The 23,829-nt window shown below is 40.1% G+C and overlaps 1 protein-coding gene across 24 annotated transcripts in view; it reads left to right on the top strand.

Moving 5' to 3' along the window:
* The window catches only part of CAMK2D (calcium/calmodulin dependent protein kinase II delta), a 164,572-nt gene that overhangs the window by 132,348 nt on the left and 8,395 nt on the right, over window positions 1-23,829 (top strand). For 10 of the 24 annotated variants that reach the window (XM_075090113.1, XM_075090093.1, XM_075090095.1 and 7 more), the window contains 4 exons: window positions 2,819-2,878; window positions 4,486-4,527; window positions 7,079-7,127; window positions 22,582-22,657. In XM_075090113.1, coding sequence (XP_074946214.1) covers window positions 2,819-2,878; window positions 4,486-4,527; window positions 7,079-7,127; window positions 22,582-22,657 — 227 coding nt within the window. The remainder of the gene's footprint in view (window positions 1-2,818; window positions 2,879-4,485; window positions 4,528-7,078; window positions 7,128-22,581; window positions 22,658-23,829) is intronic. The other 14 variants (XM_075090108.1, XM_075090111.1, XM_075090109.1 and 11 more) reach the window with 2 other exon arrangements.

Here is a 23,829-nt window from a genome sequence, read left to right as displayed (position 1 = left end):
TAAGAAGCTTTGAATATATTTCCTGCAGTTTTCAGCAGTAGCTGTAATGGATATTGTTTATTTTTATAGGACTTTCACACCAAGGGAGTATGGACCCAAGCCTGCTCTCCTTACTCAGGCAAAATTGAATTGAAATTTGGTTAACCTGTTTTCATTACGTACTCAACGAGCATTTGTTTGGCGTATCCCTTTATTTTTTGTATTAAGCTACTACTGAACAGGACTGTACGAAATCTGGTGAAATCTTCATTTCTTTCCTCATGTTTTTGCTTTATGTCTGTCTGCCTTTTGGTAGGGCCTTTTTAGTTGTAGTCTCTTGATGACTACACTGTCGTAAAAATACGAGCTTGTAGTTATACAACTTGATATGAGATTTTTCTCCTGTTTGGGAAGATTTAATATGCCGTCAAGCTGTGTTATACATGTTCCCTCTACTCCACAATTCTCCCGTAGAATTTTCATTTGCTGAAGTGGTTGGGGTTTTTTTTAAAGTGTTTTCCTGAGTAAGGAGTTCAGCTTTTGCCCATCTCACAGTCCTATAAATATCGAAGCAAGTTAGTTGATACATAAAATATTCGATAATCCTTATGTCTCCCCATGAATGACTTTATGCACTAAGGTATTTATTCTCTCCCTGTGTTGAGTTCAGACACCCCTGCAACTGATGGCTGTAACTGTGAACAGATAAATGAAATTTATTTGACAATAACTAGGCCAAGCTGGGCCATAAACTAAACCCTTGGAACTCAGTAAGCCTCGTATTTTCTCTCAATGACAATTTCTGTAGAAAGACCATTGTTAAAAAAAAAAACCCAAACCTGTTTCTCATCCTCCTGCTGTAGAGCACTGTGAACTTTGATTTTAAATGGAAGAGAATTCTTTTTATTCTATACGGGAGAATGGTTCCTAGCACAAATAGTACTAAATAACATTTAGTGTTGAAATAACGTTCCCTGACATAACTAACGAGACTGGTTTATATTCTTCAAAGCCAGCTAAACGTTGGTTACGATAAGGAAATTTGCAGTCGGTAATTAATTAATGCGAATCCCGTGGACACTTCCATAATCTAGACGCATCCTCAGTGCAGTTCAGTTCAGCTGCAGTCTACAAGTCAGCTGCCATACCTGTGCCACAGTAAAATAATCATCAAAAACTGCCGAGGGCATGAAGTTTAGTGAATTTTCCCAGCGGTGCGAACTTCTGAAGGCTTGAATTTAGCAAAGCCTCGGCCCAGGCAACGCGTAAATCGTCGCCTCCGTGACTGAGAAGCTGAATGCTTCATGTGAGGCTACAGAGTCATCGGGAAGTTTAACTCAGCTCTCAGAGGTTTCATACGCAGCTCCGTTCGGTCCGCTATTCTAGGACTTCCTCTCTCTCAACGCCTTTTCATATATGTGACTTAGCGTATTGCCATTTTCTAATCAGTTTAGAAAGGCTTTTCTTTTAGAAGAAAAACCACCAAATTTTCACCCAAACATTTCTAGACTGGGTTTCTTTAAATGAAGAAGTTAATTACATTTTTACGAAAATCCATTAATGAGACAATTTTGGATTTTTTTCTTTTGTTTTGCGCATTTCTTATTAAGTTCTGTGACTAAAAGGTTCAGTAGAACTTTTTTTTTTTTTTTGATCAAAGTCCTTCCAGACAATATGTATCTATACACCCAGTTCTGCATGCTGCTTTGGACTGCTCTTGTTACAATTAGACGTGACCAAAATGTACGTAAAATTCTTTTTCGTCATTATTGTTAAAGAAAACAGAAATGATACTTTTCAAACTAGTTTTACTATACCTTAATCTTGCTTCTTAGTGCATGTAAAAAGTGGCTCGGTACATTGTTTTTCAGTATTTCTGTTCTTTTCATGCCATGGTGTTTATGAAAGCTGAATCTTAAAAATGGATTTAAAGAATCAGATACCTTTAAACTTCTTGCCGAACAGTTTAATTTGAATTAAAATTTTGTATAAGGAAAAGCCAAAAGTCTTGTAAAGGTGTAGTACTATGCTAAGCTTAAGAATTAACGTGATGACAACCCACCTGTGAAGTTAGGCAGATACGTACCGATTCGTGGAGTAAGACCAGAGACACTACAGTGTGAAACCTTACACTTCCAGGTTATAGCACCAAAACTGAAAGGCTGATGCCCAGTTACTGCAGGATTTTTGAGACTGCAGAGAATCCCAGCTGCCAATTACTGTTGTCTAGATTAAAACAAAAAAAAGCTAAAGGGGCACCAGTCTCTTTCTAGCATCAGTTGTGTTTAATCAGATCTGGAATCAGTTATATTTGTTCAGATCTGTTCCCAGAAGCCGGTAGAATGAAACCGTAGATTTCTGGAGAGCTACAAATAATCAAATATTATTTGTGGTAGCGATGGGTAGTTAGAAATAAAGAACAACTGGGTGCAATTATTTAATACTGTTGCATGTCAAGAAGTGGCAATGGCTATTTCGGAATTTCCTCAAACCCATATTAGTTCTTTATTCTTCTCATATGTGATTAGCTTCTGCTTAAAGGCCCTCTAGTCTCTGAAGTGTCACGGCTGAAGTCACCTATACCTTGCACAGACCTTCGGATAGTGCCTCTGGAAACCCGCAGCTAGCATGTTGGGAGCAGTTGCAGCTAGCTGTCGGATCTATTGTTAGCGTTCTTTCAAGTTCATAAGTTCATCTTTCTGTGATTCTTTATTTCCATATCTATATCTATATATAGATATCTATATCTGTATATAGATGTTCTATACAGAGAGATATAGATACGGTGCCTACAGCAAGTTCTAAGGCCTGTCTGTTTCTATTTTCTGCATACCTACAGATAAACAACAAAACGAACGTGGTAACCAGCCCCAAGGAAAATATTCCTACCCCAGCGCTGGTATACCTGCAATCCTCCTTCTCACGCTATCTTGAAGTTTTGGACTGTCTTCTGTTTGTTCTCCCTTCCTTTTTTGCTTTTTCATGCATTTACTCTGTTTGCTTTCTAAAAACAGGTTTTGGAAAAATTTTTTGTTTGAATTATGCTTTCTTTTTTTTTTTTTTTCTTTTTTGTGAGGAAGCCCATTAGAGCTTATTTATTAATAGAAAATGTTACATGGAAGCTGGATGCGGTAGAGTCATAGCGTTTGTAACTGTAGTTGGGTTTTTTGCATGCTGTGCCAGAAAGTGAGTAGAATGCGCTTTATGTTGCTCTTAGCTCTTTGCCTGATGACCGTTTCCATCGCTCTAATGCTAACCCTTTGCACAAAAAAGAAAAGCAAGCTCCATTATTTTCTCCGCTTTGTCTTAGTATAAGTATTGATACCAAGGAGAGCTAACAGGATTATTGCCAGGCTACCATAAAATAGACCTTATTCAGATTCTCATTCCATATTTCCTAAAACTCAGCAGGACTTTGCAAGTCTTCACTGGGATCAAGAGGCATCTAGTGCTAAATATTTTTGCTTGTTTCTCTTACATGTAAGTCTGCAGGAGACATTACTCATTAATAAGCTCTGTTAGGAACATATTACTAATCCGAATGCTGTTCACAAATGTTTCTATTGCAGTCTTGCTTTTATTAGTAGCTCCTATTTCGTAGGCATACGTGCATCACGGGGCTCACAAGTATAAATGCCCGTGCATAAGTACCTGAATTTGTCAGGTATTGTTTCCCATCCGCCTGCGTATATAGCTTTGGAAATGCGGATAATTCACACGCGTCGGGAGAGATTTTTCCTCTTGAATTTTTTCGTGCAGCTGGCACTGAAGCCTACATTGCTAAGTCATTTCTAAGGACCACTTAACAGGTTTCGTGCATGGGTATATGGCACTCAGTTCCCAGACGTAGCCACGCGCGATACTCAGTGCTGAAAGTATGCTGGCTAACTGCCATTTCAAAGAGTATTTAATCTTTTTTTTTTTTTTTTTTTAAGGGAGAAGGATTTGGGGAAATTACACTTTAAAATGATGCAAAGTTCCCTCTCTCGCTTACTTTTATGCTGCAATTCGTAGTAATCTACGTCTTCCAAAACACGGTAGCGTTTAGAGGTAGTTAAATTCATCCTCACTCCTTACAGATTAATCTGTATATTTATTTGCTCACTTAATACTAATACAAGCAAACACGCTTAAAGAAAAGAGACGATTTCTCGCCACCTTGTCTGGCCTGGCTGGAACAGGAAAACGCGCAAAGCTTATAGTGTGCCCTTGTGCAAAAGAGAGCCTCTGCAGGTCTCCAGAGCTTCAAAGCCCTGCATACATTCGTCATGAATAAGGTCTCTGCATGCTGCTGCGTTAGGTGAGATGGTCTTTTTTGCTGGCTTGCTGTTGAGGAAATCTGTATGGGAGACATCCAGTTTCACCCTCTGGCAACAGTTAACATTTGATTTAGCTCTTGTCAGTGTTCGGCATTTGTGGGCTGGCTCTTCTTGCACTCCCTCACACTAATGAGAATGTATTTACCAATGGGAACTCTTTTTTTCTCTTTATTTTATTCTCGCTCAGGAGCCCCAAACTACAGTAATCCACAACCCTGATGGAAATAAGGTATTCAGAAAGAATCAACTCCATCTTGCTTTTCCACACCACACATTTCATCCACTATTCCACAGCAAAATAGGGCCATTCCAGGAATTTCTCAAGGAAAATCTCAGTCCTGCGTTTGTTACACCTGGTGTCTCTTGAGCCTGTTTTCATTTGTGTTCATCTGCTATGTGCGTCCTGCTGATTGCCGAGCTTCTGAAGCTCTTGGGGGAGTCGGTAGCAACTGGCAGAGTTCAGTACCCTGTGCAAGCAGGCTCAGGGAGCGTGGGGTCTCTCTCTTTTCAGCCAAAAATGCTGCAGTCTAAGTAAAACCAAAGAACACTGTTCTCAGAGTGTGGTGAGATTATACTGACGAGTTTTATGTGCAGTTGTCACCCTAGATAAAGATGTCATTTCAGTTTATCCCATCTGCTGTCTCTCAGCATGCTTATACACCATGTTGTGATGTGTCGTTTGCACAGGGCTTTGGTTTTCTTCCATAACATCACTGAGCAGTTTCAAAAAAATTTTAACATTTCAAGGGACAAAGAGGTCTTTTGATTCGTATTCATTTCCTTCATGCTCTTTTCTTTTCCTTGTGTGTTGTGCTGTTTACGTTTGGCAGCTGATTCCTAAACCGCGTTTTGTTTTTGTTTTTTTCATGCATGGACTTGAAAAGGGCCAGGAAATATCATCATTTACATATAACACATGTCCCTAGGTTTCCTGGGAAGAATTTACTCCTCAACAAAAATTTCGCTGTTGACAGTGTTGACTTAAAGAATTGACATTTCATTTATCTAGTCTTAACTGCTTGCGGTTATTTCATATGAGAAGCATTGAATCCGAGTGAAAAAATAACGCATGCAGACATTTCTCGAGCATGAAAGTGCTGATGGTGTGTACTGTGCTTGTATTTCCCGTTCCTTTATGTACCTTGCATTTGTCGAACATACAGCTTTTATTTTCATGTTACTACTTTTTCAGCTCCCCAAGTTTAAACTCATAGGCAACAAACCGCCTGTGTTTGAACACTAGTCTAATCTTTATCGCTGAAGTCTACTAAAGACCAGAAAACCCGGATAAAATATTGGCGTGACTACATCTACTTGACTTAATTACATAATCGTAGCCATTAAGATACTCAATGTCCCAAAAGGTCACAGCAGACAAGCAAACCACTTAATGCGGAGAGTTACTCCTAAATTGGTCTGAGAGACTGATCGTTGTAGTATGGCAACTGGAGTGGATGCTTCAATGTTACAGGCTACATCTGCCGTGTGAGCTTGTGCATGGTGTTTACAACTTGTATTTGTTGGGGGGGGGGGGGTGGTGGTGTTAACTTATAAGTACCTTATCCAATATTTTAAGTGATAGAGCATGATACATTCGTGTAGAGTGAGACGTCTAACACCAGCCAGTTCAGGAAAAGCATGGTGACTTTTTCAGTTTTGTTTGTGTGTGAATTCATTTGTGTAGTTTTATTTATGGATGCACATACGTTTTGGTTTTTTTTTTAAGGTCTGAGTAATGCGTTAACCATTTTGAACATTCCTTCGGCTCAGCCTTGTGAGGACGCAGTAAATAAAGGGCACTGTCAAATTTGCCTTTTAATATTTAATGGTAAACTCCTTTTAAGAGTTAAATACAATACTGTCTTCTGCCTCTCAGATAAAAATAGACCAGTTAATGCTTTTTCCTACCGAGTTGTGAAATAAAAAAATATATATTGATTCTACTTTTTAAGAAGGTGCACAGATTTTTAAAATAAAAATCCAAGTTTAAAAACTTTCTGGCTTTCTAAAACTGTGTACCTATTAGATTTGACAGCGCCCTGTTGAATTTGACTGTAATATTTCATGTTTCTGGTAATTCATGAAAGACTGAGATACAGTATCCTTGCCTTTTTAACAGCTTGGTGGTTTAAGCCTAAACTGTCTGATAGATGAGTCATTCCTTTACATGACCGGTTGGTTGAAGAATACCATGACAAAGATAGCGCAGTTTGTCAAAGTCGTTATCGTATATTTATTTTTATCACAAAGCCAGCGTAGAAATTACGGAATCCAATCCAATGCCCTTAAAATCACTGTGAGACTTTGTTTTAACGTACATTGCATAAGTCGTATGAGCAGAAAAGCAGTTGTAAATTGTAGCATGCAGAAGCCTGCATATTTAAAGGTTGGAACGGAATGACTTATTTTGCACAGTTGGTTTAATCGCTAAGCTTAAAATGGCAAGCTCTCCTACTTGGCTGAGGTAATTCATACGACGTGTCAGATGGACTTTGTGCAGTTGGGTGTTAAAGAAAAAAAAAGTTTCCTTTGCATTCCTGTGAAGTAAAAGCATTAGACAGCAGGAAATGTATTTATGTTCCCTACTGTAAAGAATGGCAATGTTTGACATGAGTTTCAGGTGGAAATGTCTTAATCAGTGTGTGAGCATTTGTTTGTGAATTACATCCCACCCCGCTTCAAGGCTTTGCATGATATCTGTAACTAACTGTAATTTTCAAAGGCACGCAAATAAGGCTCGCCTTCTTTTATACATTCTACTTCTATTTACTTCTCAACAGGAATCAACAGAGAGTTCCAATACAACCATTGAAGATGAGGATGTGAAAGGTACGATTTCAAGCTTGAAACATTTGGAGAAGCAGGAACATGAGTTATGCGAACGTATTTCATTAGGTCATTAAACACAGAAACTCCTAATGGATCTTAAGAGAGAATACTATTTTTCCCTGTTTAAAAGGCAGTACTTTTATGCTCTTCTGTGTTACTTCTGACATGTTTCAGACGTACCTTTGACTTTTCGTTTCCCAAAACACCATTTGCCACGATGTTTTGGAATGAAGAATATAAAGTAACTGCTTATTAACTAAGATACTAGTTCCAGAACAGTAGTAGTAGATTAAAAAAGTGTCAGTCAGTCCTTTGTATCTCTTACTTACCTTGTGTACTTGTAGCATGCGTTTGTGCTTTGGGTTTGCTTTGGGTTTGTTTTTTTTTTTTTCCAATGTCACCATTTTAACTTTTATTCTGTTCAGATGCCAGTGTTTTTTCATGTTTCTCCTTTGTTCTGTCCATACATGTATTTTAATCTTCTTTTAGTCTTTAAAAACTAAAATCAATAATTTTTTTCATAAAATTAGTTCTGTAACTTCACAGATACTGGTTTTGTTTCTGTTTTTTCCCCTCTAAATATTACACTGTGATGTTACTCGTACTTACTTTAACAACAGCGTATTTTAAAGCGAAGGTTTTTAAAAAAAGAGAGAATTAGGTTTGTGTATCTCTGGTTCACAGGAAAGACTGGTTTTCAGCCTCAAAGAACAATGTTGTACATACAGACAAAACGCAAGACAGAGAGGATAGCAAAGATAAAACGTGGAGAATGGAAAAGAGAATTCTCAGTGAACCATCATAATACGGGGTTTGCTTTATGTTGGAAGTAGCATAACGCCGAAGTCACTGTTAGAAGTGTGTAGTAGCAAAGCTGTGCCCTAAAATACAGACTGGAATCTGCTGAAGAGCTTCATTGGCCTCTGAAGAGTGTTTTAGAAGTTAGATAAAAACATAATGTCATTAGAATTCTCTCAAATGCGCCTAGTGCGGAGTTTCTGACTGGGAGAACAGGCGCTCTGCATGTTTGATAAAAATAAGGGTATTGCCAGGGTAATGAATTGATAGCGTAAGCATGAAAGCACAGTCTGCTGGTAGCAGCTGTCCAAGGAGCGCGGTGTTGAAAATGCAGATTTTATGTTATGCCGCAGAGGAGATTCATCGGGCAGGTGCATCATGGCAGCTTCGCTCAGGCTTGCACAGGAGAGCAGAGCAAGCGGGTGGCAGAGCCCAGCGCCTTGTTTCCGCTGCTGCTCTTCGCACTGCTTTTGGAAAGGCTGAGGAGCTCAGCTGGTGTACGGGCTAATATCTGCAGTCTGCTGTGCCGCAATAATTCCCTCGGCTTTTGCACAGTTGGCGTTCCCTCGGTGGAAAGGAGGTTTTCCTACCCACTGCTAGTAGCAGCGTAGCTGTAGATTGTGCCTTACGGGACTGTGGGAGCTGCAGTTAGCTCTAATGAAGTCACTGATGTCGGCGCTTTGTTCTCAAAGTTTCGGTGAATCAATTCACCTCCACTTGAGCAAAGTCTCAGGCGCGTTAACAGCCAGGACCCACTCACTTCAAATAACAACCTAGCGATAGCGGTTTGAGTTAATGCGAAGTAATGGCTTGGAGAACAATTACAGATATCTGCAGCTGATGCGGAGGAAAATACAGTGTCATTTACCTTTATTCATAACATTTTGTATTTCTTCCTTCAAACCATTATGTGTCGTTTAACAACTAACCTCATTAAATGAATAATTTAATTACAGGGCCTCTGCATGATGATACGATGTGACGTTACAACACTAGGATTTTTACAAAATTCTGTCTGAAGCTTAGCGCATGGAATTATATCTCAGGAATACAGTTTTAAGAAAAACAACGATGAAAATGTTTTGCCTGATCCTTTTGTATGATTCTGTACTCTCACAGTTAAGAGCAGATCGGATGGCCTCGCTGTACTTTATTCCCAAAACAGAAAATTGGATCTTGCAGTAATCACGGGTCTGAGAGACAAGATGCTGGTTGTGTCCTTCTCTCTGCTGTAGCTTAGTGACAGGTGTAAAATATTTAGCAGCTGAAGCTTTCTGTTATCTGTAGGTGCCCGATCCATTGCTACATCACAGCGATACAAAGGGCAGAAAATGGATAAGCCAGTGGGATGGGCTGAGGCTGTGCTCCAGAAAGAGTGTTGCACTGGGTGTTTTCTGGAGACCGCAGAAGCAGGAGCTGAAAGATGTTAAGTGCGCTTGCAGGAGAGGAGGCAGAGTAGTGCCGTACTGCTCTTCACCTGCTTTGGTGGGAAGGTAACCTCGTACGCAGAGGCAGCTGTTTCAGCCTCAGGTCCATGGCCCTAAACCAGGGCGGTGCCACCGCCCCGTTCACCAGGCACCGGGTGCGCGTTTTATTCCAGTGTATAGGGATTTCATTTCTGTTTATTTAGAAAACAAATATAATCTCCCTGTCATTAATTGCTTGCAAGCCTGCTTTTTTTCCACTTTTTAGTATTCCTCTCACACTTCCAGTCTTTCCACTGGAGGCAGCTTTTCAGATAGTTTTATAATAAATTAAAGCTGACGGTACCCCTAGGGTCTGATTCCTAGAATGATCCAGGGAACGGGCAGTCCTGCAATCCCGACAGCTATTACAAGCTCAAGCTTCGTGCTTTAGCAGGGTACTGAGGAAAGATACCTTCCCCTTACGCCAAACTTGACTGCTGGATGTAGATTTTCTGGGACAACTGTGAGAAAGCTGTTCTCTTGTCAGGAACAGCTACTGGCTGCAGCTGGAAATAAGATACTGGTAGGAACGAATGCATTTCAGAGGCAGCAGAGAGAATTCTCTCAGATTGCTGCCTGTCTGGGTCCTTCTGCGTATGCTCAGGATGAGGCTTGTCACCAAATTTGAGATCTAGAAGGAACGTTTGCCACCTTAGGTGATAAAGGACCTTTAAAATCTTTTTGCTTTTCTTCACAGCATGGAGTACAACATGGGAAGGGTCTCTCTTCTTCCTGCAAAGGAGAAGGGAAATGGGGATGCCACTCTGTAACTGGGAAGTAGCATTAGCATATGCTTTATAGTATTGCAGCGTGGCCCATACCTCGCAGAGAAACGCTCTTCTTTGCAAAGGCATGCAATCTATGCACTTTATTCCTTCTCCCACTATTCTAACACCGGTTAGAATTACCCACACAGGTACAAGGTCCTTTCCTTTGTACAGACTGCACACCCCACACACACCCCCAAAAACATTCAGCTCTGCATCAAGTGGTTTTCTTATTTTTTATTGATTTGACTCTTTAAAGTTCTGTCCAAGTCGTGTGGATCATGTGAGCCTGTGTGGGATATACTGTCTCCGGCACAGTTGTGGTTTTGCGTGCCCTGTGGGAGTGTGTTGTGTGTCTATGCATGTCTGTACAAGGTATTACAAATGTTACAATTCCTTAAGAAAGGCAGCAATTAAGAAAAAAATAACTCTTAAATCAGCTGTCACAGGAACGGATTCTTACCTCATACGTATAAGGGAATGCACACAGTATTCCCCTCTCCCATCAGGATCTCGCCCTATTTTCACTTTCGAAGGCAGGTGTTTTAACTTGAAGACGGTAAACTCAGGCTTACTTTTCATTTGTCATTTATCGAAAACCTTACTGTCTGTAACTTAGTCGTGCGTATGTGTGCCTTTACATCTTTTAGGACTGGAACATATTTCTTTTACTAGAAACAGGGCTTGGCAAACAGTAGCGAGCTTTAATAATGCAAGGAACAAGCTATTTCTAGAATTTGAGTCTGAAATTAGTTGAAGCTGTAGTTCAGGTTCCTTGCTCACGTAAATTTCTGGCATTAACCATTGATCGTGGGTTTATCTGCATGATCCCTCCTGAATGTAAGGAGAGGACTGGACTGAAAGAACATACTGAAAACTGGACCATAGGCAATGCCGCCTTCTGGGATTGCTTGTGGGATTTCTCCTTCCTGTAGTAATGAGGCTGGAACGGTCTGGCAGCATCCCGTTGGTATGAGGTTGACATGTTGTTTTCAGTAATGCTCTAGAATGCCACCGTTATTTTTGCCAGCACTGCACACAGGCTTTTACAAAGCTGAGTCGTTAGATTTATCATGGTCAGGACATCTGGATTTCTCATGGTATTTTTTTGCCCCTGGAAATGAATTAATGAAAGCAGTAGTAGGAGTGATGTTTCCCCATGGGAGAAATTGCGGAGTTGTAGGGCACTTGTAGATTAGGTAAATTCTGGCTAATCTGTGCTACTTAATCTACTGTAAGGTACATCGCTTCAAAACATTAACCATTCACGAGGCGTGTATTTTCATATATTTTACTAATTTCTTTCATTTTATACCTGTTGTTTTTATTTTATTTAACGGTAGAAAGAAACCAATTTAAATGAATCCATTTGGAACATACTTTCCTGAAGAAAAACCTTCAAATTTCTGCGAACGTGTTTTTTAAAAGCTCTTTCAAAACCCTGTATGTCTCAGTACTGGATAGAGGGATGAATCTGCGCTGGCATCTGAACAGAGTCATTTATGGCTACGACCTTTACAACAGTTCTTTGGCACCCACACCGCCTCCCAAAAGTACATCATTAGCATTGTTTGTGTGCTCAGACATTTTTAGAAGTTCTTGTTGCTTGTAATTAAATTATCGTTATTTTTCTTTTGGCCTTCTCTTTTTCTTCCTTCACATCTACTTGACCCTCATACAGCTCTCACAAAGGAGGGTGACATGGAGAGGTTATGTTCCACCCACCACTCCTCCTCTTCCATTGCTTCTTCATCTCCCTGGTCACCACCCTTGCCGTGCCCCAGCGGCCGCTCCTGCTGCCAGTGCCTGCTGAGGATTCTGATCACACTCTACCTCTTCATCTTTGTTTGTTCATATGTTGTGTTTCTTTCCGTCAATTCAGCGGGCAAGTCCACGAAAAATGCAAACTCAGAGAGTCATTCGCTTGAGTCTGAGCTCTCCCACTCCACTCCTTCCTCTGTACTGTGTAAGTTGAGAGACTCATCTGTTCAGATGATCTCTTTTGGCTCTCCTTCTCTTCCCTCCCCATCGTCCGACAGCAGCACAAAAAAGGTCAATACTGTGATCTGTCTGATCTAGAAATGACCTTTTCTTAGGGTTTGCAAAAGTAGGGAGTATATTTTGGGGGGTATTTATTTCTTGGCCAGGTTTTATTAATTGTAAAAATGTTATCATCGGCTATAACAGCAGTATAAATAGGTACGTGTTTCAGAAAGTTGTGTCTCGCAGGGGTAGTCTTTGCAGTAGTTTTCAGCTTGAGCTAGATCTCGCTCTCGCCTCTGGCTTGGATCCTGGATAAGGTCTCCAGATTAATTACCTGTTATGTCCCTGTATGTCATCAAGTTACTTTCTTTAGCACCACCATTGACAAACCAACCTTAAAGCTGCTGTGACAGCTGTTAGCTTGCAGCATTGATTCGTGACGACTGAAAAGTTTCATGCTTTGCATCTTAGGAGGAGATCTGTGATGATTAGTGACCAATTAACTGTAAAGGAAACCTTTAGGGTGAGGAGGCTAAGTCTGAGCCGCTTAAATATGCGGGGAAAAGGGCATTGTGTTAGCAGCTTGTATACTGGTAGAACATAAAAGGCCTGGGTAAATGCATTTCTTTTTTATAAACTAACTCAGAAATTCTTTAGAATGGAGGAACCTTGCGAGTTGAAACAGGGAATGACTTCCGAGGAATGTAGGCCCTGCTTGCTGGGTTCTGATCTTGCACCCTGTGTGCGTTAGGGTGGTTGCACTGGTAAAGGTGAGATGCAGACAGGCCCTTGGAAATGTGGCGTAATTGGCCTGACCCTTATTTTAAATTTGAGTGGAATTTTTGCTAGGTGCAACTGGTGCAGGTGGGAGGGGAATCAGTCCCCGAGGTGACGGGCTGGCTCTGGTAACTGTGGACAGGTAATGTTGAAAGATTAGTTTGGTTCTGGTGGAGGAGCGGGATAGTATGTATCGACATACAGATGACTATATATCATACTAGAACTACAAATACCGACAGCGCAAACTGCACAGAACCTTAAAGAAAAGAAAAAATAATAGGGAAGGCATGGACCTGTTTAACAGTCGAGCCCACGCAGTAAGGCTTTTACGCCATCCACACTATATGCCCCCAGAAAACCTACCCAACGTTTTCAGGTTTCAATGCTAGCAGCCTCCCATTCCATGCTTCATTGGGTAGTTAATAGTGCCAAGGCCAGTGTTAATGGTTAAACGTAGGTGCTCATTACTGATTTTGAAGTTTAGAAACAGAGGCACCGCAGGTAACACCACTATGCCTGAAGAAAGCAGATTATTTTAGTTTCCCTAAGAGGGTGGTGCAGCCATGGCATAGTGTGTATATACAGTGACATTTTAAGAAACTGAACAATCTCCTAGTTATTCTGTTCGTTCTGTGACTTCAGAAACAAGCGCGCTTCTTTGCCACTTTGTTCCACAAAATAAATTTCTCAAAAATCCTATCAAGAAGTGCAGGTAGAACTCAGTTTAAGGAATACAACAACAATCGAATTGAACAACCATCTGTTATGAGGTGGGAAAAGTAGTAGACAAAATTATTCTGGTAAAGCTGCTTGGTGGAGAGATTATGATACTACTGCACCTGGTAGTTAGCCTACCAGTTCAGTTTTGTTTAAATGATTTACTGATCAGAAATTTAGCATTTGCCAAAACACTAGTAGGCGGAACAGCAGAAGTCAACCCAGTATCTGAATATGCACCAGACCTCCATGTTCTGCTTTATATTCTCGTGCTTCAAAGTACTTCATCCCAATGACAGGAATATTTAATTTTGTTAAATAACTAAGTTTAGTGACCGAAGAAACTGTGGAGTCCCCGTAAACTCACCTGTCTTCAACGAGGTTTTAAAAATGTGCGATTCCAGTGTAATATGATTTTAGAAATGGCCGTGATATGCTGTGTTTTCTTTAGCTGTACATTTAAGAGGAATCAGCAGTCCCATGGCCTGAGAAAATTCAGAAAACCAGAAGTAGTTATTGTGAACCAAGAATAGGATTAATTCAAGGACAAGTAAAAACAACTTAAGTGCTGAGAGAAGGCATTAGGAACGCGATGGGCTATGAGGGTAAAAACCGCTGGCGTGGCTAACGGCAGATGTGCTTGTGCTAACATCGTTCTGGAGCGGGGTTTCGTTGGGATGGCCCTACCGACCTGTTTCAGAATGCCGATACAGATTAGAGAGGTCTGCAGTATTCCTCTAAAGAGGCTATTGGTGTTGCGCGCATTTGGCAGACCTACGTTCACCAGAGAAAAAGGTAACTGCTACAAATATCTATAAATTATTAATTTTCACTAGCAGTGAGCAATATTTTAAAAAATCGGTGAAAGTTAATACTGCAGAGACTTTTTTTGTAAACTGTGTGGGAGTTACTGGGCTTGCTGGCGACAAGGATACAGGCCCAAGTGATTATGATTTTTAAATTACATCAGAGGAGAATGCAAGGCAGTGTTTTCCAAGAGCAACGTTGAGAATTGAGAAGAAAATCAGTTACACAGTGAAGTCAGACTACAAAGTTGAGGGTGGGAGGTGGCGGTCAGAGGCACGTGCAGTTTCTTTATGTCAAAAGCGCCTGGGAAATGAGAAGGGCTCCAGAGATTAGCGGGATGAATACTCGTACCTGAGAGCTACGTCGTGACAGCACAGTGCTGAGAAGGTGGGAGCCAAAATAGTCTACAGTGTTAGCTCTGCGTAGTATGAAACTGAATTAACTCTCTCTTTGTTGTTAAGTAGCAATTATTATAATTATCGGTATACATTATAATTATAAACAAGGAAAATGTTTGTTTCTTAGCTGGTTAACTTGATAGGTTTTATTCTGGGAATCAGACATGGGGAAAAAGATCATGTAAACGTGGCGTGTTGAGAAAAGACAAGCTGATAAGGATTATCGTATGGTTAAAGTAAGTCCTGGAGAAAAAAACATCATTCCAGCCCCAGGTGCTTGAGCTATTTCTAAAGATTGCCCACTTTTCCTATGAGTAAAATAGGCAAATGCCACATTTCTTAGAATTATTGTTTGGGGACTATTCTTATTACTATTATTATTGTTGTTGTTGTTGTTGTTGTAGTTATCATCTCAACACATCTCATTGCTTTTTAAAGCTGATTCAAAAGGAAAGAAATGTAGAATATAGGGTTATTATTTATTTTCCATTGTAAAACACTAGTGGACAACAGTAAGATCTTCTGAATTGTTAGAGTGATTAGGTAGAAGCACAGTTTAAATAAAAAAGTGCACAGCTGTAAGGCTTGTTAAGGTCTCAGTTATCAAGACTTCAAACATCATTTCTGGAGACAGCAGCCAGGTTCCACGATGAATGTAACGTCTTGAGAAACCATGGTGCAGTAGCTTTTAAGTGCAGTGACCATGACGTAGCTTTGTTCTGAGGCTGTAGGTGATTTGTCATTAAAAAATAAACATTTGCCAACGTTTGCCACACAGTATAAATATTAGTGTAATTGTACGGTAGCTCCGAGGAGAGAGCATCTTTAGAAATAATTAATGTCATATAAATAAAAAGAAACTACGCAGGGCATATGACAAGTTGCTTAACATCATGTTATGATAAAGTTTTAAATAGGAGATGCATTCACTTTGATCTTTTTTGTCAGTATTGGGTGGAAAAGTGCTGGGATAATTTTTCACGTATTTGCCTATGTATCTAACTAATTAAATTTTTTTCATTCGGCAAAAAGTAGGCTTACAGATTTTCAGAAAGGTGAAAGCAAGCCTAAAAGAATTCTGCAAACCGTCCACCCAAATCATACTTTGATGAATCTCTGGAATCAGCAGGCGCTGGGGAAGAGAGCTTGCATGTAAGATGACAACTCAGATGTCTTAGTTCTTATCGAAGTTTGAGGTTAAGCGGTGGGATGAGAGATAAGCTCCGATCTTACACCCACTAAATTCTGATAAACTTCTTGAATGAGAAGTCACCTGGCACGTGCCTTGTCATCTGAGGGTCTAGGTAGTTTTTGTGTAGATGTAAGACTCAGTCATTTATTCAAGCAGCACTTCTTATTTTCTTCACAGAAAGTACTTTAGTGGAATATTTGTGGAATAAATTGTAAGAGAAATTATCAGAAGAGAATTTTCAGGTGTTGGTGTAAAGAGAATGAAAAACAGTTTGTGACATTTGCTGTATTCTTCCGCTTCTGGGGTAGCAGTCCATGCTGTGAAGTTGATCGACATCTGGTACCTCCACATAGACAGAGTTCATTATACTACCCAGGGTAAAATTTCTAGTCTCTTCCTCTTTCTTTTCAAACTTTGGTTATTTTCAGAGTGTAGAAATAACAGTAGTGGATGTATGCTTTCCATCTAATTGCTGTTTGTCAGGATGATGTTCAGATTAGAAAGGAAGCTAGGTCCTCCCATGCTGTGCCATTCAGTTTTGGCAGACCAATGTCACCTTGGTGAGGACTGTACTGTCTTAAAATGATAGCACAATGGGTAGGATTTGTCTCCCCAGATTTAGACATCCTCCACCATGTAGATATCTATATTTGAGCTAGTTGCCTAGACTCCCTTTAGTCAACGCAGATAGGTCAGATGAGTCACACTTGACTTAAATATCTATTTTAGGCTATGATGAGTCGTGCCCTCAAAGTGCTTATTTCTCTCCATTGACTATAGGGGAGGGGATCTGAGAGAATGAACTCACTTGTCTCTACTTGCACACGTCCAAAACGATGTGAGATTAATCCGGTCTGATGTGTGCTGAGATATGTAGTTAAGAGTACTGAGTTGAAAAGTTTTAAGGGTTTTTTCCTTGAGAAGCAACATATGAGCAAGTAAGAAGCCAAATCGTTTTAATCATCGTCGAGTTCATGTGCTACTCTGTAAACAGGCCACCTCATTCTTCTGGAAAGGTGCTTTACTGCTTAGCAGGGATTTCATTGCTACCTGTTTCAAAGCAAACAGTAGTAAGGGTTATGCAGTTCCCCGATTTGGGTAGTATTTGAAAGATGAAGGCGATTTGTCCTTGCTATGGATTTCACAGGCCCTGTTGCAAGTGCCGTCTGCACTGTGCTTATTTGATAAGCTGTCTTCTGAAAGACCAAAAATATCGGTTTTATACTTCGCTAGTGCAATGACTGTTCCTAGGGTTATTTTGTGTTAAACAAAATATGTCAAAGAATGATTTAAAAAAGTGTATTCCTGCTTCTGCAACATCAGTGGGGCTAACAATTACATTATATTATTATTATACAACAATAATTGTATACTTATATATTGTATATAATAATTGTGTATTATATATTACATAAATACAGTGTATTATTATATATCATAGTATTATTATACTGTACAACATACACTAACCATTCCGGTAGAGTCAATCATCTAGAGTATTAATAACAGTAGAAAGATAACCCAGTACCTGAATGAAGCATAAGGTGTTTTAAATTATTATTTTCAGAACAAAAAAACCGGTGTCAGTTTAGCAAAAAATCATGGTCAGCCAGTCATCAAGGATTCTTTTTTGTGTTTCACAAAACATGAAGTTTCCGGCACACGTATTTCTGAAGTCTTCATTTTCACATACCTACAGCTCATAGTTATTCTACACCTCCTCTCTGCAACTGAAGTACCAAAATATCGGTCGTTTCTGTGTGACTCCTGTAGATGGAGTTTACAGATGTTGCTTGGGGCTACAGGAAGGGAAGAAAAGCCCCCTAGTTCCCTCCTAGAAAAGCAGTTTTTGCTGTTGTTTTGTACTTCCCTTTTTTTTCCGGTGACACTTGATTTCACTAGCGGTGAGACTGCACCTTGTAGCTTTAAGGCATCTATAGTGTTAGAGTTTTTGAGTAAATGGTGTTCTTGCTTATTCTGTGTTCTTTAGAGATTAGTGTTAATGGTGTTCTTTAATTCTGAAACATTATCCCCACCCTGTAGCTTAGTGGGAAAAAAAGGTAGTGAAATATAGCGAGAGGTTAATAGCTCATTTAAAATTAACGCGTGTACTACGGCAGTGCTGCAGAAATAATTTTAGCGAGTGTTAGAAAGTGTTCCTGTTTTGTTCTTTTCTTCTTATTTGGTCTTTTTATAGCTCTTCTTGATAATATTTTTGCTTGAACTGCCTTTGCATTAGTCATATACCTGCTCGCTTGCCAAAGCGGGGGTCCTATTTTTTTGAACTGCTAATATCGTATTACCTTAACTCACTGTCCCTACAGGGGTAAAGGTTATATTTAGAGGCTGGGTGCGTGGTCTTTTCTTTAATGAATTTACTTCACCCATGTTCTGAGCAGAGAATGTAAAAGCTACCCTCTTTTCCGCAGAAGTTTGCCATTTTGTGGTAGTTTTCTGCTATGCTGTCTGCAGTCTTTTTCATCATTAGCTCTTCAAGAAAATGGCTCGGCACCTTTGACTTCTTTTAACAATGTTCTTCCCTCACACCTCAGTTGTTTTAAAAACACCCCATGTAGTTTTGTGAAGTAATCCGTTGCTTACACAGAGTATGTAGTTTTATACCACAGAAAGCCATTGCTGTATTCCAAGACAGTATAGATGGGATAGGCTTTAATTTTTCAATTGGCTGTTACCACACCCCTTAGAAAAAGGAGCTGAACGATTTTTATCAGAATCCCGTTACAATTTTTGAGTTCTCCTTCTGTATCTTAGAGTATTTTTATCATGTATCAGACAAACTCTTACATACCGTAAGACTAAATATAGTCCTTGGGCTCTGAACATGTGATGTTATTTTAAAGGGAGAGAATAAGACAGCCAAAACACAGGTAGCTCATAATGCCAAAGAAACCATGTTTTGGTTCAGTCCAATCGTCTCATCGCGCTGTGAGAGAGCATACGGATCTCTGGCCAGCTTTACCCAGAGCTCAAGTACATTATTTAGCAAGTTCTTCCTGCACATCTCATAAAAAATATGGTTGCATAAAATTGCCACTGTACGTCAAACAGCATAATTCTCCTAGAATTCAATACAAGCAGTCTACTATTGGATTAAAAAAAAAAAGTCAGATTAAAATGGAGATTGTAAATGACATTTCTCTGGCAGGTGGGATCTGGCCAGATGCCTGTTCCCTAATGCCACCTGCGTTCGCTTCTTGGCCTTGTGTAGTTTGTAATGTGTATTTAGATGGAAAAAGAAATTGGAGGTTTGGAAGAGTATATGTTACATGGAGTCCATCAAATTGGTAATGAAAATTCAGTCATTTTCTTCCGACTTCCTTAAGTGCCAATTATTTCTGTCAGGTGGTGTCTGCAATAGCAGGACCTTGTCCTACCAATATCTATGTCATCTTAGTTCACCTTCAGTGCCCTCCCTACTTTGTCCTTTGTGCTAAGGAGAAGCGCCGTTTTTTGACTCGATTCACGTGGCCACCAAGCCATGGCTACGTTATCCTTCTCACTGCCTTCCAGTCTCCTTCCAGTTTTCTGCTTGTTGTATTCCAGTTCTTCCCTCTCTGCTTTCTCTTCCTCCCAGGCTAAACCTCTGCTTCCTAGACAATGTGTTTATAGGCTTGAATACTTTTGATCTATATTTGTACTCTGTCTCCCTGCACCCACACATATACCTCCACAGAAAGTATAAAGCGCTAAGATAAAAAAGAACCCCAAAAATAATCAGTAGGAGCCTTGCGTAAAATCACAGCGACTATTGGGCTTTGGCAATACGGTTCAGTTTCTCCCTTCTGGGGCTGATGTTGAATTATATCTTGTAATGTAGCACAACATCAAGGTTACAATTGAAGTGCAACGTTTTGACTGACTCAAACTAAATTATTTTTAAATGTATGTTAGCAAAAATTTCCATTCTCATTCCAGTTGAAATCAAGTCTCAAAATCTCAAAGATTCGCAAGGAGAAACTTCTGTCGCTCACATTCCTTTAACTCATACTACTGAAGTCAGGAACAGATGCCAGCGAGTCTGGTTACCATCCAGCTCAGTTGAGCTGTTGCACACTATTGATTTAAAACAACACGAAACACCTTAATAAGCCTCTGGGCTTGGATCACAAATTGTTGTGTAATAGAACATACTCAGATATTTGCTGCTGCTTGCTGTACCCTGTCAGAGTATGTGCAACGTGTGAGGTAACTGTGGTCTTCTCGTGGTAAAACTTCCAACAGAAATGACTGATGTGAGTGAAAAAGGGAATATAGCCAATTGTCTCTGGCCAAGCGAAAGTAAAATTACGTGTCCATGTGGTTTTATGTCTCTTGCATGTGGAGACTAGGGTACCTTCGCAGACGTTTTCATTGCTTACGTTAACAGTTATCCAGTAACATGATCTCATGATTATGTAGCAGCTCATCAGATTTTTACCTCGTTTCCCACTGTTTCAGTAGTCTGTAATTTCCTAGTCTCTGGCTGGAATGTGTTACCAGGTTCTTTAACCAAATCCTTTAGTTTAGTTGTATGTATATGAGATGTAGCATGCAAAACTTGCCGTTTCCTCGCTGCGTGAAGGCTGCCTACTGTGGATTTCTTTTTGCCGGCCTTTTCTAACACCGCACCATAATTTCTTACTCAGCTGTCCTACCACTTGGCTTGCGCTGAGCGCGCCATACAGCGTCCACAGTTTGGTCTATGTTGGTTAAACATACAACGAGCGAGCCATTGCTGATCTGCGGTCAAAACATCTCTTCATTAACATCCCTTCTTCTTTCCACAATCTTTGTGAAAAATAAGGCAATTCATACTTGAAATATTCTTGCCCATCATGCTATCCAGTAGCCAAGAACTACTCACAAAAAGCCTTGATTAGACCTTCATATCCACTTTCTTTCTCCATCACTTCTTTCCTTGCTGGTTTCTTTTAGGTGCTTTTTCTCTGAATATATTAGGTTTGCACTTACTAAAAGAGATGGTGGAGCATAAAAGCAATTAAAGGGTTCTTTAGCGCCACGAGGCCAGTTCTTGCAGTACAGCGTTGGAGGCTTGCGTTCTGCCTGTGCTCCCCGACATCATCTTTTTGAAGAGGAATGTGAGCTCTCTCAGTACGTCAGTTTTAACAGTCCAAGCACATTTGTGTGTGCGCATTAACAGTCTGGTCCGTATGTGGGAGCGTGCGGGAGAATTACAACTACTGCTTGCACAAGAGAGCTGCTGCAGCCTGGTTGCTTGCATTTCTTTTTATTTCAAGCTTGGTCTTCCAAAATGTTTTTCTGAGGTTTAATAGGAGTTGAACGTAAGTTAGATCCTTGCAAATGTACCAGTAAAATCTGTCTCCCTTACCCCCTCTAGCACTGAACTCAGAAAAATCCTTATTTGAGAGCAGTGCAACTCTGGCAGAACTTCATCGGTGTGAGGCTGAACTTTACCAAATTATGAATATACAGTGCAAAAATATAAACCTCTGTTCCTCAAAAAAACAAAGTTTTTAATAGTAGGAGTCAGTTTTCAAAATCGAAGTCAGATTTTCCACCTTGATGAAGTCTCTTAAGCTTTGCCCTCCTAGAGTAATCAGTATTAGTAATAACCATACCGCTGCGGAGGAATTTGTTTACTCCGTGCTGTTTTAGGGTAACTCAGCATTAGCAAGTACTGAACTGCGGGTTTTTTTCTGGACTAATAGATAAAGGAGAAACTGTTTCACACGCTTTTGCCTTCGAGGCGTATGCAAACGCTGCTTGAGTTTGAATATTCTTACTAGAAATACATATTCTGCTTGTTGTTTTTAAGGCATATTCTTCTGTTACTATTTAGCATTTATTATTATTTAGTTAGTAGACGTACCGTAATATTGCCAAACGATCTAATTGAGGTTTATTGTAATATAGATGCGTTAAGTATTTTTACAAGCAAAGGATAGGCACAACCACAGAAGTCAGAGCCGAAAGACACTGTTGCAATTAGGCCTGTGTGGACGTGTATGCGGTGTATGTAATCCCCGAGATTTGCACCAGACGGTCTTGATTATAGGCTTAGGGTCTAAATTCCTCTTTACTTAAATGTTACGCATTTGGCCAAAGCGAACACCAAGTGTTACAAAGATTCCTGAAAAATCAGCATTAGACACTGGAAAGTTAAAGGCCCCCACATGCATGTGAAATATTAGAGCATTGCTCGTAAAAGAAAAATCAGTTTCCTTTAATTTGAAGTTAAGAGTTGCTGTTTGGGTTTCGTTTCATTTTGCTTTTTAAACAGCAGAACCTTCAGGGAAGGAAAGACAATTAGAAGCATGATAGGAAAGTGGATTGTTCGTGACATGTGTTTAATTTCCCCGTGAATACAGGAGTACGCTGAAGCCAAAAGAGTGTAAAGCAGCAATATTACGTCGTGTCCTTTGCTTATAGAAAAGGAAGAGAAATGGCTGTTGCGCCAACTGAGGAATGACAGGATACCTTTGTTACGGCTGTTCTGACAGCCTTTCAGCTGTCACCTTCCACTTTGCCTTCCATTTTAAGAGTTGTATTTGTATCTCTCTCTAGCTCGTAAGCAGGAGATTATCAAGGTTACTGAGCAGTTGATTGAAGCTATCAACAATGGGGACTTTGAAGCTTACACGTAAGTTTTCTCGTTTAGGGGAGGGAGCGAGGAGAGTTGATGTATTTGACACTGTATATGTGAATATATAATATGTAAATATGTGTGTTTGTATTTATGTATTGTTGAAGTTCACCCTCAGATGCCCCCAGGAAACACAAGACATGTTCATTGCTGCTTTGCCCCGGCTTTACACAAGCCTGGGTGCCAGTTTCAGAGGAGCTGCTAGTATAAACCCAGTGTACTACTCTGCCAATACAGGATCATAATCCTGATGTAAAATACGCAGCGATCTATCTTGGTGTCCCAAGGTAAAATCAGGTTTGTGATTTAGAATCCAGAAAACACAGTAGAAGCCTCTTTCAGCAGAAAATTTTTATTGTATGTAGAGATCGATATTAGCTAGAGTCCCATTTGTACTTCAGAGCATGAAGGACCACGTGGAATTTAGGTTCCACCGGCCTCTGCCGTGCAAGCGTTTGCTAGGGGAAAGCGGACCGATTTCTCTCTGCTTTTCTCTGCAAAAACACAATTCCACCACTGCTTCTGTTCTCTTCCTACCTCAACAAAAAGAAATGTAAAAAGTAGAGGAAGGCCCATGTCAGCATTTCTTTTGGTCTCTTGGGTTTCTCTGGGTGGATTCTGTCCTGTTGCAGCACAAGCCACGCTGTTCAACAGCGACAGTGCTTGTCCTGTTCAAAGACTTGCCAGCGCTAAACTGTAGTTTGGTACGATCACATTAAAACCTTTTTGTACAATTGTCAAGTGGAAACTTACTCCAAATTCCTACCTAAGTTTTGTCAGTTTAAAAAAAAGGTTGAAATCTTGCTTGAAGAATTGTGCAAGACACAAAAACTATCCTTTGGATCGCACAGAAGCAGTTTTCAGAGTCACAAGTAAAAATTCCTACTTGTAATACCATTGAGTTGTGGGGCCTTCTTTGGCAGTCTGTTTTTGGTCAAAAGATGATTTATGTGAAATCGAGTCCACCTGAAGTAAGCTGCCAAATTGACTGATTTAGGTGAAACCAGAACTCCATTACTTCTCCCCATTTAAGTCCTGTTCTTTTCCAGTGTGATGGCACAGGTAAGTAACATGTCCGATGGGAATAAAGGAAACATTTTAAAAGTAATCTCTCCAAAGCTGCGTTACAGAACTGCGTGTATTTATCACAGAATTTCCTCTGTTCCACA

This window comes from Phalacrocorax aristotelis, chromosome 4, assembly GCF_949628215.1.
Source record: "Phalacrocorax aristotelis chromosome 4, bGulAri2.1, whole genome shotgun sequence".
Classification (NCBI taxonomy): domain Eukaryota; kingdom Metazoa; phylum Chordata; class Aves; order Suliformes; family Phalacrocoracidae; genus Phalacrocorax; species Phalacrocorax aristotelis.
The sequence above is the reverse complement of the archived record's forward strand: the minus strand, read 5'-3'. Positions and strand labels throughout refer to the sequence as shown.